General features: G+C 43.8%; 1 protein-coding gene across 2 annotated transcripts in view; it reads right to left on the bottom strand.

The window, feature by feature from the left end:
* The window catches only part of LOC125010717 (dipeptidyl aminopeptidase-like protein 6), a 78,011-nt gene extending 65,185 nt beyond the window's left edge, over positions 1-12,826 (bottom strand). The window contains exons 1-2 of one of the 2 annotated variants that reach the window (XM_047589491.1): positions 12,543-12,826; positions 12,280-12,349 (exon numbers count right to left, since the gene is read on the bottom strand). In XM_047589491.1, coding sequence (XP_047445447.1) covers positions 12,280-12,336 — 57 coding nt within the window. In that variant the 5' untranslated portion in view covers positions 12,337-12,349; positions 12,543-12,826. Of the gene's footprint in view, positions 1-12,279; positions 12,451-12,542 lie in introns of those variants that run through there. The other variant, XM_047589490.1, reaches the window with a different exon arrangement.
* Between the last annotated feature and the right edge of the window lie 3,084 nt (positions 12,827-15,910).

Raw genomic sequence — 15,910 nt, 5'->3', positions numbered from 1 at the left:
ATGATTCAAAATGCCTCTTCCTTCCCGCAATTTATGCAGTTTCCCTCCGCCTGCTGTGCATTTTCAGTCAGTTCACATCCACAAGTGTTATTCAGCTCATAACACTATGAGTGAGTTCATGCTTGAAAAGTCCACAGAGGCCAAAGTAGAGCAGCTCCCTGGTAAATGCAGAATATTGGTTTATACGCGTCGGAGGGAGGGAAAGGCTTCCAGGTCAGAGTGTAAAAAATCTCTGCCATCCCTGTCATGAATGCTACAGACGAGCACACCGCAGCCTCCTCATAGTGACAGCTCAAGCCATCACTCCAACGGGGCTGAGCTGTATTTCTGGGAAATAGGTCATCTTCACAGGGGTACAACTTCAAAGTGGCACTGAAGCACAGCTCAAAAAAGCTCCAAACACATTGTGTTGACTGTCGCCGGTTTCGCTCCCATTAAGTGAATTCAGGTTCATTTTGCAGTCATTTGCAGCGAGTTACCAAGGTGGACCGTTCCGGCAGTAGAAGTGAAAATATTCTATTTTGAGCTTCAAACAAAGAGCGAGTTTCAATTAATTTTCTTTTACGAATGGTGAATCATCTTGAGCTCTGAAAGGGCTGCTGCAGGCTCATTGATTCGTGGCTTGAATTATGAATGTAACTTCAATAGCAGTTTATGTATTTGGAATACAGAATATTAAATTCAAAGGTCTGGACATTCATTCAGCAACAAGGACATGGGACATTCTTGCCTTTGCTTTATTTAACGTTTACATTTCTCGACTCCTCCCCAGTCTGAATCCATTTAAGTGTAAGTGTGATGAATTAATTGAACTTTATTTGATGCTTTTGTGCACACTTTAATTGGAATTCCACCAGAGAATGAATTGTGGAATGAACATCTCTGGCCCTCCAGGAGTATCTCCTTCCACGCTGGCGCTGTCATCATTTGTTTCTCTAGTTCATAAACGCCTTGCTTGTGTCTGCCACCCCTGGGAAATAGGTCCTCGTCGCTTGACATCCATCCCAGACTCTCTGATAGATGTCTTCCAATCTCCTTCACCTTGTTGGGGAGGTATTGTGAACTGCCTGACTGCTTTAATGCCCCCCTCAGGACCGTGTTGAGAGAGCCCGGGCTCAGCTTGACTCCTGTATCGGCCTCTCACAGATATAGCAGCTGAATGGGGCTACGCCTTTTCCCCGCTCTCCCAAACGCCGCTGCAGTCACACTGTGCATTATGGGTGGTAAAAACAATTGGAGACGGGTGTAACAGCTGTAATGATGATGGTAACTGCAGCATATCTAAAACCCCACTAGGCAGATGGCTAATGCAGCCAGTGCAAGCCAAAGCCCACTTCAGGTGTAATGTGGAGAATTCCAATTTCAAGCACATAACAGATGCATTTAAATCCAATTGATATGATGCACTTCTGTGAACTTTATGTTGCTATGGGTGATGCCTTTATGAGACTCTTCTATGCAATAAACTCCCCTGAGTGGGTTTAATTTTAATTCCTGAGAGGGATCAATACACCACCATTACCAGAAAATGTACTAACTGAATGAACAGATGTTATTTTATTATAAGAGGACCAGAGGGAAGTCATTAGTTTTCTCCTCATTGTTGAAATGAAATAAGTGATCATGCGCTCCACTGAGAGCTGCAATACTCTGAGACAGGCTGCAGATAAAATCCCACATCGGCATCAAATAGTTTTAGCAAGAAAGCTTGGAGTGGAACCAGGAATCCGAGAAACAGAAATTGAAAGCAAACTGTAGTCTTTTTACAATTGTTCCAAATCAGGCTTTTTAATGTTTGTTCTTTTTCCGCTTTGGCTTTGAAATTTGCATTAAATATGTTTTTATTTCTTTGCGTCTAACAGCAGAGCTAAGCCCGGCTCAGTATCACGGTGCAGTCATACATAATTCATGGGATCCTATAAAGAATGCATTACATGGCACACTTTAATGTACAGACCAACATGTTTCCATTAACATGCCGCAGAACAAAATGGAACGACATGCCAATTAATTGGATGGAAGAGCAAACAGATCAATCCATCGATCTCTAGTGAGAGCGCAGTAATATCTCATTTCCTCTGCACATCACTCAGCTGGAACTACCGCAGCTCTCTACATGCATGTAACAGAACGGGTTTGGTTACAGCTCTCAACATTCACATTTTTGCAGCGTTTCCCACTCTGCATTATCCGGGCACTAATGATGTACCTTTAATGCTGCAGCGTGGCAACAAGTTTTTGTATCTTCTCTGTGTCTGTGTCAGGATTAGAAGCATTGCTCTGCTGTGGCCTGGCCAACAAGTACATGATCTGTTACACATATACCTGTTTAATTAAGTTTAATGTCGCCATGAATCCAGTATACACTGCACTGGGTGTATAATATGGATCAGACATAATCTTGAAGCAAGAATTACACACCTTAAATCAGCAAAATCCTCTAGAGCAAATGCTTTCAAACTGTTAATTAGGGCTGTCGTGGTATACTGGTATCGAAATAAAAAATTTAATTTAAATATTGTGCTAAAAATGCACTCGTGATAATATCGTTTAAATCACGGATCTTCAACGTTTTTCAGGCCAAGGACCCCAAACTGATGGAGAGATTAATTAGGGACCCTCTCCTATATGTGTACTATATTAAACTCAGCCTAGTGCTATTTATAAATACACAGTATTATTATCATTTTGCATGTAATATTAAGCCCCGTATCCTTTTACTGAAATATGTTGGATTCATGTTAATGTGTATTGAAAGTATGGGTCACACACGCTCTGTTGAAGACCTATTGTTTGGATTATCAGGTGTTACTTGAACACAGCGCATGTTTTACATCTGCCCCAGTTTTCTTCCGTTCTACTGTTATTTCGAGTGTAATTCGACATAAATCTGAAATGACATAAATAAAGTTGAAGATGCATTTCATGGATTTTGCCCTAATTATTTTCACGTTTGTTGATATCGCGATGATACCGTTCTCGTGGAATCTTTTGAAGTTGAAAATCTGATACTGTGACAGACCTACTGGTGAGCACGCCTCCCTGGGAAAGCCCAGGAGAGCCGAGGAGAGGAGAGGATGTGACATGAGGTGAAAGATGTACAACAGTGATCTAACAATAAGAGGAGGATGTTGGCAAGGCCCACTTACAATCTGGTCAACAGCCTCAGGTACTTTAAACCCGAGGCATCAGCCTGGCAGACAGACGGACAGATAGACAGATAGACAGAACAACACTCATTGTTCCCAGAGTAGAAATATTTGCTTCTGTCACTGCTTATCAAAATGTAATTATGTCTCCCTGAAGGCCAGTCAGTCGACTGCTGCTTATCGCTGAATTAAAACCTAACACCACATTACAACACTCGATTCATTTAGTGCCATGTAACTACGGTCAATTCAATTACTGCAAGTTAGTTATTACTGTTACCCGCTGCACAAAACCAGAGCCCCTATGAATCACCGACACATATCCACCTAACAAAATGCCAACACATCCACACGAGCGCGCAGAGAACCTCGTAAAGATGACGTCAGTTCACACATCCAGTGTTTATATGTGTGTTTATGAATAAATGTAAATCAGCCGGCGACAGCTCCTCTCCTCCAACTTGCACTTTGTGCAAAAACCCCATCCGTGACTCGAAACGGTCGAGCACGTCGCCCGTTGGAGCAGGAATATTATCTCATCCGGAGAATGAGCGCCGGATCGTCCTGTGCATTACGAATTAAGGCAAGCTATGCACCGAGCCCAAATTGAAATGGCAGCAGATAAGTCGGTGAGGAAATGGAGTTTAATGCCGGCTGATGTTGTAGAATGGGGGGTGGTGGTGGTGGTGTGGTGGGGGGGGGGGGGGTGGTGGGGGGATCAGCAGCATGCTACAGTTGTGAACAGTTGTGGCAGCAGCAGATGAGGAGGAGGAGAAGAAAGAGGAAGGGAGGCGGAGAAATCAAAGGCGGAGCATGTCCCTGAAAATTCACGTGTGTGTGAATAAACAGTGTGTGTGTAGCAAAACAAGGTCTGAAAGGAGTTTGTGATGAATGAAATGGAGGAGCTTATCCCATGAGACATGCAGGGCATAATCTAAACCCCTCCCCAGCCCTGCCTGTAAGTTATTATTTACGCCCTCCTTTTGGTAATTCATTATGCCGCATGGCTCAAGATGAAGTTGTCTTTAGATCCATATCTAAATGCTGCTCTACAGGAGAGGGCTTTTCGAGCCACAGAAATTCCAGCAGCGTCTAGTTTTGTATTTTACATCAATTTTAATTGCTCGAGAACAACACAGACATCCCAAACTTGTTCTTGCTCATCAGTCTCCCTTGCAGCACGTTTGGAACACACACGAGGGCGGCGCAGACTCAGCGTTTAGTCAAAGCCGGCCAATTAGTTCACCTCAAAGCCTTTTGATGGATTTTCACGTCGACAAGTAATTAAACGCGACGAGAAACATCTCGCCGACGCACGCGTACTTTTAGCATCCAACTTTTCCTCGCGGTGGCCAGCCTCCGCCGAAGTCATGAGATGGCAACATCACAAAGAATAACAACGAGGCACAGCGCACTCTCCGCAGCATATGCGCACAACCGCTCATTAGGAGTCGGCGTTTGTCCGTCAAGATCCTCACAGGGGACATCAGGACCCTCCGCTCTCTTCCTGCCAGTCCAGCTGTTATCAGAGCAGCCAGCAGCCTTTTCTGCCAGGAGCAGGAGACTCACCCATAAACACAGACATTCCCCCACAGCGTGCCGTGCATGCTAAAAGGGCCCCTTACCCTTCTGGAACGACTGCTGGTGTCTATCTTCAGCTGGGTGGCTATGAGGACAGACATGGTGGAAAGTGCCACTTGACGTCTCCTCTCGCTGTGCTCACACCTTTGCGCTGGGAAGTTGGTGCTCCAGAGGTTCCCCCTTCCCCTCTCCCGTCTTCACCACCCTCCCTCCCCTACAGCTAAGGCGAAGGCTGACCTGGGGGGGGTCCAGGAGTCCAACTACAACGCCTCCCTCTCTCCTCGCTGGGTGAATCAATCACACAGACCAGGGCATCGCCTCCACGAGGGGGTGACGGGTTGGGACGGGAGGGGGTGCATCTCCTCCGTTCAGGCTGCTCCAAATGCTACTTATCTCTCCCGTCCTTACTCGCTCCCTCGCTCCCTCTCTCCCTCACTCACTCCCCACGCGCCCCCCTGCCTCCTCCCCCACTTTCTCACACAAACACACACTTAAACTCAACAACTCAACAATACTTTTCCCAGCGAAGGTGGAGAGTTCAATGACGTAAGTAAATCACTCACACATACACACATACAACAAGCACAATAAACTCAACACATCAGTACCAATACTGCCTGCTAGGCAGTTTTTCCTCTGTGTGTGTGCACGTGTGTGTGTGTGCGTGTCCAAGCAGGTGTGTGTTTTTCCAATCTCGGTGTGAGCACATATTACCAAGAAATGGATCAATTCAGTCAGCTTTGCTGCTGGGTTGTGATTAAGTACAAATAATATTTATGCTGCCTGTCTTCCACGCCATAAAATACAACCACCCACACACACTCACTCACTCACACACACACTCACCCATCAAGCCATGCCGACAGGACAGAAGCCTGGCGTGGAGGACAACACCGCTTTATTTATGTAGTGTTTGCACCCCGTATATTGAATCCCAGAGCAGAGAATGAGCAACCAGTTTATTCAACCAACAGCTGCATTGAGACGCAGGAGAGAGGGATTGAAGTGGCTTTTGTAAAAGTAGCGATAAACCTCAATGAAGACGCAAAGAGCCAACTGAACGCGACAACAACTGGGGGCTAAAAGCGGCGTACCTGGTGAAGAAGAGCACTTCTTGCAGCGTAAATGGAAAAGCGTTCATAACTCTTTCATTAATAGCGGCCCACAGTGGGCCCACGGAGAGCGGTAAATCACGTGGCTGCTCGCAGTCCCCGGTCTGACACGGGTTGAACCACGACTCGCATCGGCGCTGCCGTCCAGCGTTTTGTTTGCGTTCGGACTGCTGGAGACACGCGAACATCGAAGACGTCCGCAGCGCAAGGTCATTAAGGCGCTACCGCTCTGCCTCAAGCGTTAACTCCTCACAGCTATGGACGCTGGTGTATAATTTAACATTCATGAGCAAAATGTGCACTGTTTTGATACGACCTTGCCAATTATTCTGTGGAAAAGTGCATAAAATGAAGTTGAGCTGCCCAACTTCTTATTTCACGGGCAGCGGCATGTTTTATACCCCCAGATAGGCACTGGTGTGAGGTTTCACGGAGCCCCATAAAAACTTATATTAAAAGTCAGATGAATTTCTTTTCGGCCGTGACTCATGTGCCTTTTCGTGAGTCTTCCCCTGCAGCCGCAGCAGTTTATCTCTAATGGCTGCCGGGCTTCTGCTCATATACTACACGTTTGATTTGCACATACAACAATCCTACAGTGACGGCAGCGGCTGATTAGTCACTTTGCGCAATGATCAAGACAAAATAGCTTTAAATTGAATCACATGTTTTGCTTTTTTCACGTTAAGCTGGCCAACATACAACACCGCACGCTGCACCGAGGGCAAGGATGAACTAAAGTTCATATTTGCATTTGCAACCACAAGAGACTCAGTTTCATCTAAGAGAGTAATTGCTCCGGTGGCTGTATCAAGGAATAATAAAGTCGTCTGAGTTCATAGAAGAAGTGGTGGTTATAGTTACAGCCGCTGCTGTTAACAAGCGGATTTTATGCCATGACATTTCCCCCCGGGGTCCTTTAAACAAGCCCCTGATTGGTCATCTTCTGCGTTCGTTTTTGTCACATTTACAGCCATGACATACTCTCCTGTGATTATGAATGTTGCTGGCTCACAGTAAGTCACTGTAATTGCAATTAGTGTAAAAGGTCAGCGCGGTTATTGAAGTAGAGCACAGAGGAGACGCGGTGTTTCATCATACTGACAGGACATTCACAATGGACTTCCTGAATTTCTTTACTTATTTACTCTACATTCATTTGCTAATTTCCTGCAGGCCGCTTCCTGCTGATTTCGCAGAACATAAGCCGCCATCAAAGCCTTTAAGGAGCTGATGTCAAAACGCAATCTTTAATAAACTCCCTAATTGATGGCCAACATAAATCGGAGGAGACAGTTTATATCGTAGCTCAGACGTCCCAGGCGTGCCGTGAATTTTTGTCTTTTTAATCACATGCATCAGATGGTTCGGGGGACTCGCCTGAAGCACATATGGGCCCGAAAGACCCGGAGCAAAAACACGATTTATTATTCAATACTGTGGGGATAATGAAATCATCAGTTTATGTTTTGGTCCGTCTAAAAGTGTCTGCCTAAACGGTGTCTCCAGATGCTGAATTAAACTGATAAGTCATAAACCGATCAATAAATAAAGCTGGTAAACATCAAACAGTTTTCTACGGAGTGTGGGAAGCAAATCATTCGTCGTAGCATGTTGCCGTCTTTCCCGCAGGCAGCAATGTTTTCAGCCCGGCTGCAGAGAACCAGAGAAGAAAGTTATTGGTTGGAATGGGAATTTCTACAACAACCAATAGTCAAAATACACACACACTGTAGGTACACATAGAGATAATGTGCGCCTACTCTGACCTCTGGGAGTATTTATTATAGCAGATTCTATTCAGCTATTGAATCTTTATTTGCTATGTAAAAGCATCTGCAAAGGAGCCCCTGTTATAATTGGGTTTGTGAATGGTTGCACATGCGTGACCTCTCCCCCGTAGAGAGGCTCATTCCTGTGGTCCGGTTTGAACTGTGCCACGATTTACACATCTAATGTCTGTCAATTTAAGATCAATCAGCTTTGCAAGGCAACGAATCCGCAAAGATGACAAACTAACAATTTGTTTTCATGTGAAAACACTCTTGTCTCGACTATTTGTCCTACCGCGCACATCTTTCATTTACGTGGCTGTTCCAGAGTAATGAAACAAAGAAATAAAACTGATGAAAACCTGTCTGAATCAGTCTTTCCGTCTGAATGTTCAGTTGCCGTAGTTAGCTTGTGGACAGCGGGTATTTCAAGAGATTGATGGATTTTTACGATTTTTAAAAGAAAACTCAAAAACAAAGGCATCTGGACTTGCTGGGTTTCTGGGATCTCACCGTTCATCCACCATTTTTCAGTTTGAAACGACAGATGGGGCGCTGGGGCTTTATTAGGAACAAACGATGATGGTCTATTGACAACCAGATTACTCGCCTGTAATTGAAGGAATTAGCTTTGATCCTGTTGTCTTTCCCCAGAGAGTGATCTTCCAAATAGAGGGGAGTAGTTAGTCACTACATCGTCGTGTGAGTTTCAGGTGGACACCATCCACAGATCTTCCAAAATAAAAACCTAAACTCCCCACCAGTCATTTAGAACTGAAGGATGTGGTAAAACGTCTTCAAGAAACCCAACAAATCTAGCTGCCTTAGTTTGAGCTTATTGTTTTAGGATATACAGTGATGTGGATGACCCTCCCATTGCAACATTATTGTTCAGGTTGAAAGAAATCATTGTAATTCATGGCATAATTCAAGCAAGATCAAGTAATTATTTATCACTTGTCACTGACAACAAAAAAAGTCCCATGGGACTTAATTTCAACATCACCCCTTTATTTTATATGGCTTAGATAGATATTAATGTAAGTCAGATATGAATTAATGCTTTTGCAAGATTTGAACCTCTTGTTTTTGTCTTGTGCAAAGTCTTTTTGTTTCCAGATTCTATAGTGTGGCTACAGTTGTTAAAAAAAGAAAAAAAAAGAAGTATGCATTCTCCCTGGATTCAGTGTGCGAGTGAGTAATCTAAACTCAATTCACAACTTCGGGCCCCATGACACCGGCAAACTGTTACGTCCTCTGATCTCGACCTTCAGCCGGACCACGGTATCTATCGCTGGCTAATCAGCTCAAAGGCCCCGAGCATCCTCCACCAGCTCTCCTCCCTGTGGATCCCGCGGATTCATACCTCTGTACTTGGTATGCTTTTCAGACCAAACTCCTCTTTGAGCTCAGGGTAGGGCAGCGGAGCAGAGATACGAATAGAGAGCACATCGCTGTTTGTCAGAATAGGAATGAATCCAGGAACGCGTGCGTATCGTCTCTATGATGCGTCTTTATCAGCAAGAGGCTTCACTACAGGCAGAGCACTATCAGGTCATCTGTCACAGGTGACAGGAGCAGATGAAACCCGCATCCTGGGGAGCAACGCGGCAGCGTGATTGGGTCCAGGATGAAGAGCTCTAGGTGTTCATCGGTGGCCGGGAGCTGCAAGCCCAGGACAGCTTTTATAAACATGGCTCTCATCTACAGCAAACCCTCCCTGGAGAGCCAAATCGCAGCATAGCAGTTAGTGGTGACAAATGACTGCTGCTGAATGGTGCTGTCCCTTGCTGCTGGGCGTCCCTGGTTGTTTCTCTGTCTCAGAATTTCATTTCCTTGAACAATGTGCTATTGTTTGCCACGCTATTATCACTTTCAATACAATCACCGAATGGTAAAAAAAAAAACGACGGTATCGAAAGTGTATGCGTGTGAGCGCACATCAGGAAAATGAAAGTCATTTTGTAATGGATACTACTGGCTGCCGGCAGCATCACAAACATTTTAAACAGCCAATTCAAAGTGCAATGGTTCAATGCAGAAACACAGAGGGCTCGCTAGATGAATACAGAGCCCTTCTGAAAGGCATTTCATCCATACATATTCCCGCAGCATACAAATCATTTCACTGAGAGTTCGTCCATACAATAATTCTCCAGGGAGCCTTAACATTCAGCTCAGGGTGCCAGAAAAATCCTGGACACACACGTTCAAACCACTCTGACAGAGGTTTGCTCAGCACTAACCTGATCAAACAGATTAAAGTTATGATCGTGTTTCTTGCCAGGACGGAAGATGTGCTTGAGTCACAAAGTGTGGCAGACAAATTTATAAAAAAAAAAAACGAACTCTTCATCCCTTAGCGTGAGACATACAGGAGTGAAGAGGGTGAAACAATACAATTTGTTTCTTGGAAACAGAAAGCACCGTGAACTAACTGACTGCCTCTCAGTCTTTTTGTTCATGCAAATAATGGAAGTCGAGACTCGGGGGGAGTGTGGGAGGGGGGGCCTCGAAAACGTCAGGCAAGCGCCACAGTGGAGACGAGACACCCAGAGGCAAAATGGAAAGTGTATTTTCTGCTCTGTGATGCGTAGGAGGTAGAGACAAATGCCGGTGACTCAATCAGAGCCAAATCTAAACATAATTAAATGACGCTCTGCAACAATTCCGCCTCTTTCAAATGAATTGAGCAGAATTCTGATACGGGAAACTTTAATTAGACAGGTTCGTGTGACGGCCTAGTTTCCACGGAGCACTGTTGGTGGTGGGGATATATGCATCCTCCTGGGAGATGTTTATATAATGATGAAGATAATCTCCACAGGTAACAAACATCTATAGTCGGCGGCAGAAGGAGCTTACAAACTCGCCACAAACGCTGCAAAAGCTTGACGCTAGATAGTCACGGACAAGATGAATGAAAATCCCAGTGTACTGACAATTTATGAACTTATAAGTAACAGATGTGTTTCAGTCCCATGTGCAAAATGTTCTGCTCAGTTCATCTCCCACTAATTACTTCCTTTTTCTTGAAACGTCTTCACCGATTATGAAAACATAAAACACTGGATGGGAGCAAAATCTTGGAAGACGACAGTTACAGCAATCGATGACCTGTGATCCTGACAGTTTTCTGTGAAGGGCTGTGGGTTTATTTTTAGCCATGGGAAACTAAACATCCTAACACTGCGTAACGTCAGTAATTGACACAGTTATTAATACTTTTATCAAATGAAAGACAACGGAATAAAGTGAGAAGGAAAGAAGAAAAGAGCAAAGAGAAGATGATTATGAGCGTATCCATGTAGATTTAGCTGGTGGAGTCATAATAGGAAGGGGCTCTCTTCTTCTCGGGGGGAGGATTATACCAACCAAATCAGCCATAATGAGTTTTAGTTAAAGACATTTTTGCATTTCCTCCAAAACTGCTCTGTCCCCAGAGAAAGGGGCGGGGGTGCGGCTCGGAGTATTCAGAGGCAGACTTAATGATTTCTTTTCTATGCAAATTGACCACAGATTACGGTGGAATTTAATAAGCTGTGTCTGGGAGCTCAAAGATTGGTCACAGACTTCTGGGTCTTCGTAGCATCGAGCCGCAAGTGGTGTCAGCGGAAATGTGGAACGTACAAAGCTTCTCGTCACTGCTGTGAAATTTGTTTGAACGAAACTGAGTGGAGCTTCGTGAAGACAAAGAAGAAGAAAAGAGAGAAATGGGAAGTTGTCAAGATGACAGTTTGGGGATGCTTAGTAAAGCATGATGTTGAGTGAGTACTTTGGACCTCCAGCAGAGGGCAAACTAACTCCAGCCTGGACTGATCTGAGCACAGGGGTGGATTTCAAGAGTCCGATGTCTAATCTGTGACAATACTGTGGCACTGTATTGTCTGGAAACAAACCATGTGGAGCAGAGAGGTGTAAATATGATTTTTAATGAGGCAAACCATTGAGTTTAACATCAACTTAAAAGAACAGTATAAACAAGTGTTTTCTGCTTGTGGCACTGGAAGTTTCATTCATCCAAAAATAGCCTGTGATCTCTTAACTTTTCTGAGTGATGATGTGTCATCTAGAGACAATTTAAATGGCAGACCCACAACTGCACAGATGAGATTTAAAAAAAAAAAAAAAAAGAGTTTAGCCAAGTAGACATCGCACAATCTGGAAGATGGAGAAAGGGGTCAACAGAATAAAGTTTTGGAGCTGAACACTAACCCATAAACTCATAAATAGGACTGCGCATGGAGAAAATGTGGACTCTGTTTAAGTCATGAACTTTGCAAATGCAAATGATTTGGTCTTAATTTCTATCACCTCCCTGGAAAGCTACCAGAGCGATTACAAGTGAAATGCATTGTCTTTGCTTTGAGGAATTTGTTCCACAATAATACCACGTGGAACATCTTGGCACACTTAAATAGATTGGCTGAAACCCATAGCTGAAAGTTAAGGTCGAGGTAAAAGACGCAGAAGACAGCAACACCTCTACATGTCAACAACGCGTAACACGACCCTGCTTCTTCCCCTGCTGTGGGTGCCCGTTTGGCATCACTCCAAGAGTGATCGCTGTGCCAAGAGGCTACCGTGGGTTTTACGCTCAAAGGTTGAGACTCGACATAAAAGTGAGCGATCACGGTAAAGAGGAGGTTTAAAAATGTAACCTACCTTGTCTGGCTTAGCGGATCCTCTGCGGTAGTTCCCTGCACCTGCCGATGAGTTCATGGTCCCATATAGTCTGTAATACAAAAATATCCCGCTCAATCCACCCGGCAATCAACTTAAATCTCTCCCTTTCTCCCTGTCACTGTCTCTACCCTCATGTCTTAAATTTTGCAAACTGAAAAGCCTAGTCCCGCAACACTTGTTCACTGACAACTGCGATTGAGACGCAGCTATTCTAACAACGAGCGAGATAAAACTCCACCCACCTGTAGTTGCCTCCGCTGCTATTCACTAAACAGTTATCCAATAATAAATCAAAGCGCTATAACCTATGCGCAGTCTCTCTCTGGAGATAGTACACGGGCTGTGCAGTGTGGGCTTTCTTCCTGCGCGCAGACAGAGACGAGACAGACGATCAGCAGAAAGTTTCCTCACGGCGGCAAGAGGAGTTTCCTTTCACATGAGCTTAAACAGTGTTGGTCTGAGCCTAATTAGGTATCTTACAAAGAAAAGAGAAAAGAGAGGCGCTTTGTCAGCGCACTCCTCCCCCGATCCTAGGAGCCACTGCAATCCCCAAAGCGTCCACGTTTAACTGTGCACCAGTTGAACAGGAGTCTGTGGACTGGCAGCCTCATCGTTCACAGTTAGAGGACAGGTTGTTTTAGGGAGCTCATATGGAGCAAGCGCAACCTATATGCTTCTCTGGAAAGATTTCGCTTTCACCACTGGTTTATGAATTCTTAGTTTCTTTGAATCTGTGAGCTAGACAAAAGAGGAGTCCTGTGCGCAATCTGCCCCCAGTTGGTACTTCATCAATCAATCAATCAATCAATCAATCAATCAATCAATCAATCAATCAATCAATCAATCAATCAATCGCTTTATTTGTCCCCAGTGGGCGACTTGTTGCGCAACAATGGGGGCAACACAGAAGTACAAATACAAACACATGGTTACATAATAAATACACATAACATATTGAACGCAAGCGTAATACATATGCATACATAGGAAAATGCGTGATCCCTGAGTCAAAAACTATGTTGTTGCAGTCCTCAATGCAAACATGGTCAGTGATCAGATAATGTCCTGTTCTTGAAGATAAAATCTTCTTAAACAGTTCTTCTTAGATAAAATCTTTTTATCTTCATATGCACATAGTCTCTTGTTCACGTCGTATTTCTAATGTCAAATTAACATTTTACCATGTGTTCTTAGAATCCGCTTACTTAAGCTTACTTACTTAACTGTTCTTTACCTGAAGACAAAATTTAAACAACACACGAAACTACATCACATCATTTAACATTACCAAACTCATTATGACCTATTACCATAACGACGAACGACTCAAAACAAAGAAAGAATCTGTGATTTTCTAGAGATAAGAATGTTTTTACAGTTTTAGAAATGCGTTGATGAAATAACACACATACTGACGTCACGTGACCCACCCACGCCTCCTCGTGTCGCACTGAGGTCCTACACGTTAAAGTATAATAATCAAAACATTGTAACAATTAAAATGTAGCATTAAAATCTGATCAATAATTCCTGAAAATAACACTTCAAGATGTCATCCTCTAAATTGCCTAAACTTGCTACATAATCCTCGAGAAGCGAGAAATTTGTTCTCGTTCCTGGGGCTGCGAGAGCGAGAAAAATGTTCGTTCTAACCTTAAACTTGGCCTTAGGTGCTAAACATTGTGGGAGACGCGGTACACAGTTTTCTTATTATTTTCGGATGTGCACCCCTACTCCAATACACAGTATTGTCCAGTGTGTCCGCTTATATCTCCTCTATCGAGGAGATATAAGCGGACACACTGGGGATATTTGCATCTGGAAGTTAACTAGCGTTTTCGCATTAGCCCCGCCCACTTCCAATTTCGGACCAATCACAGTATAGTAACTGGATACCACGAGAAAAAAAAAAGTTCTGCCCGGGTGGTGAGTCGAGAACAAGCTGCGACTTGTAACAGCCTTTAACCCTTCAGCGGCTCTTTTTTTCTCCACGAGCCTAATGAGATGGAGGATGCAAAGGGGTTCATTACACAGAGTAAAGTGTGAATTTAGTGAAGCCACAGGGAGCTAAGTGGCAGCACGCTCTGCAAATACCAATGATCCACGGGGCTGGAGAGTTTCCTCCAACTTCAGCTAATTAGAGGAAACAACCGGCAGACTTGTCTTGTCGTAACATGAATAATACGATTGATATTTAGTTAGAGAACTTATACAGTCCTTTCAGACTTACCCTTTGATACTACATCACCTGCAAGTCAACCTCCATTACACTTTTCTGTCTTTTTTTTTGTTGTGTTTTTGCCGCATTGCACTGGTGTTAGATTATAAATAATTGAACAGTAGAAATGTTCTATAATACCCAAAGACCAACAGTTTAGCTGTGGCAATTCCCAGATGGGCTGCGCTGGCAAAACAGTAACAAGGCAACACTAAACGCAGTAATGTCTCTTGCTCTTTAAGGCAGATAATGAAGCAGAAAACAACAAAACCAGTCTTCATTGAGAAAACGGTGATTTAGTCAGATTTAAAGAGAAGTTTTTGCAAAATTAAACTGTTTAAAGTCTTAATTTGCTGGTCAGGGTTTACCAATTCTGTGACTTCCATTCAAGAAATTCCATTTAAGTGCATGTTTTTTTGTGTGTGTGTGTGTATTTCAGAAGCAAACAATGATGCATGAGGGGGGGTGGAAGTGCAAACAAGTGCATGTGACAGAGGGCTGGGCAACATGGAGGTATCCTCCATCACAAAGCCATCATTTACAGATCAGCACCATGGACAGCAGCCAGGCAGCTCTGCGGTGGTGTTAATGGAAGAACAGGCAAGGAGGTCTAAAGCCACAGGAGACCAATTACAGTTGTTATACTGTTGTGGAAATGCTTGAGTGGAGTCGAAGTTGCAGGCCGGGAGCCGAGCTGCACAGAAACCAAATAAACTGGAAATCGGCGAGATGAAATCGAGTGGGGGAGGTTGAATGAAAGAAATCTGCATAACAAACACGGTGTGCTCTTTTTGTCTTCCTCTCTGTGTTTACGAGTCAAGCGTTGTAGTTTTGTCACCGGCTGATATACAACACGAAGTCTGAGTGAAGTGTAGGAGCTTTCAGAAGACTGCGATCATTCTAGAAATCTGCAGAAGTGATCTAAGTCTGTAGCAAAATGCACTTTGTTTTCTTACACTGGATGATGTGATTTGGCGATCAATATAAGTCCCCTCTTTGTTCCTCCTGTCATAACTAAATGAGTGTCTGTACTGAATTACATGTTTGCAAAGAAATCAGCTGACTGTTCAAAAGTATCAGTGTTCCCTGCAATAAAACATTTCCTGTCAGATATGTGAGAGCTCTGTGAGTCACGAGCTGCATTTTCAGATCTGGTTTCAGACCCTGTGGTACATAAGCACTTTATTTAGACGAGGCTAAATACGTGTCAGATAGACATACAGCAGGATAAAGGTCCGCCAAAGGATTGATTAAATTAAAATCTATGTCGGCTCAAAAATAAGGTTAAAAAATTTCAAATGTATGACATGATTTAACTAGATGTTTGGATTCCAGCCATTGGAGAATTATCAAGAACTCCTAAAGATTAGATACAGACGAGAACCAAAAATG

The sequence above is a fragment of the Mugil cephalus genome, chromosome 7 (genome assembly GCF_022458985.1).
Source record: "Mugil cephalus isolate CIBA_MC_2020 chromosome 7, CIBA_Mcephalus_1.1, whole genome shotgun sequence".
Taxonomy (NCBI): domain Eukaryota; kingdom Metazoa; phylum Chordata; class Actinopteri; order Mugiliformes; family Mugilidae; genus Mugil; species Mugil cephalus.
The sequence above is the reverse complement of the archived record's forward strand: the minus strand, read 5'-3'. Positions and strand labels throughout refer to the sequence as shown.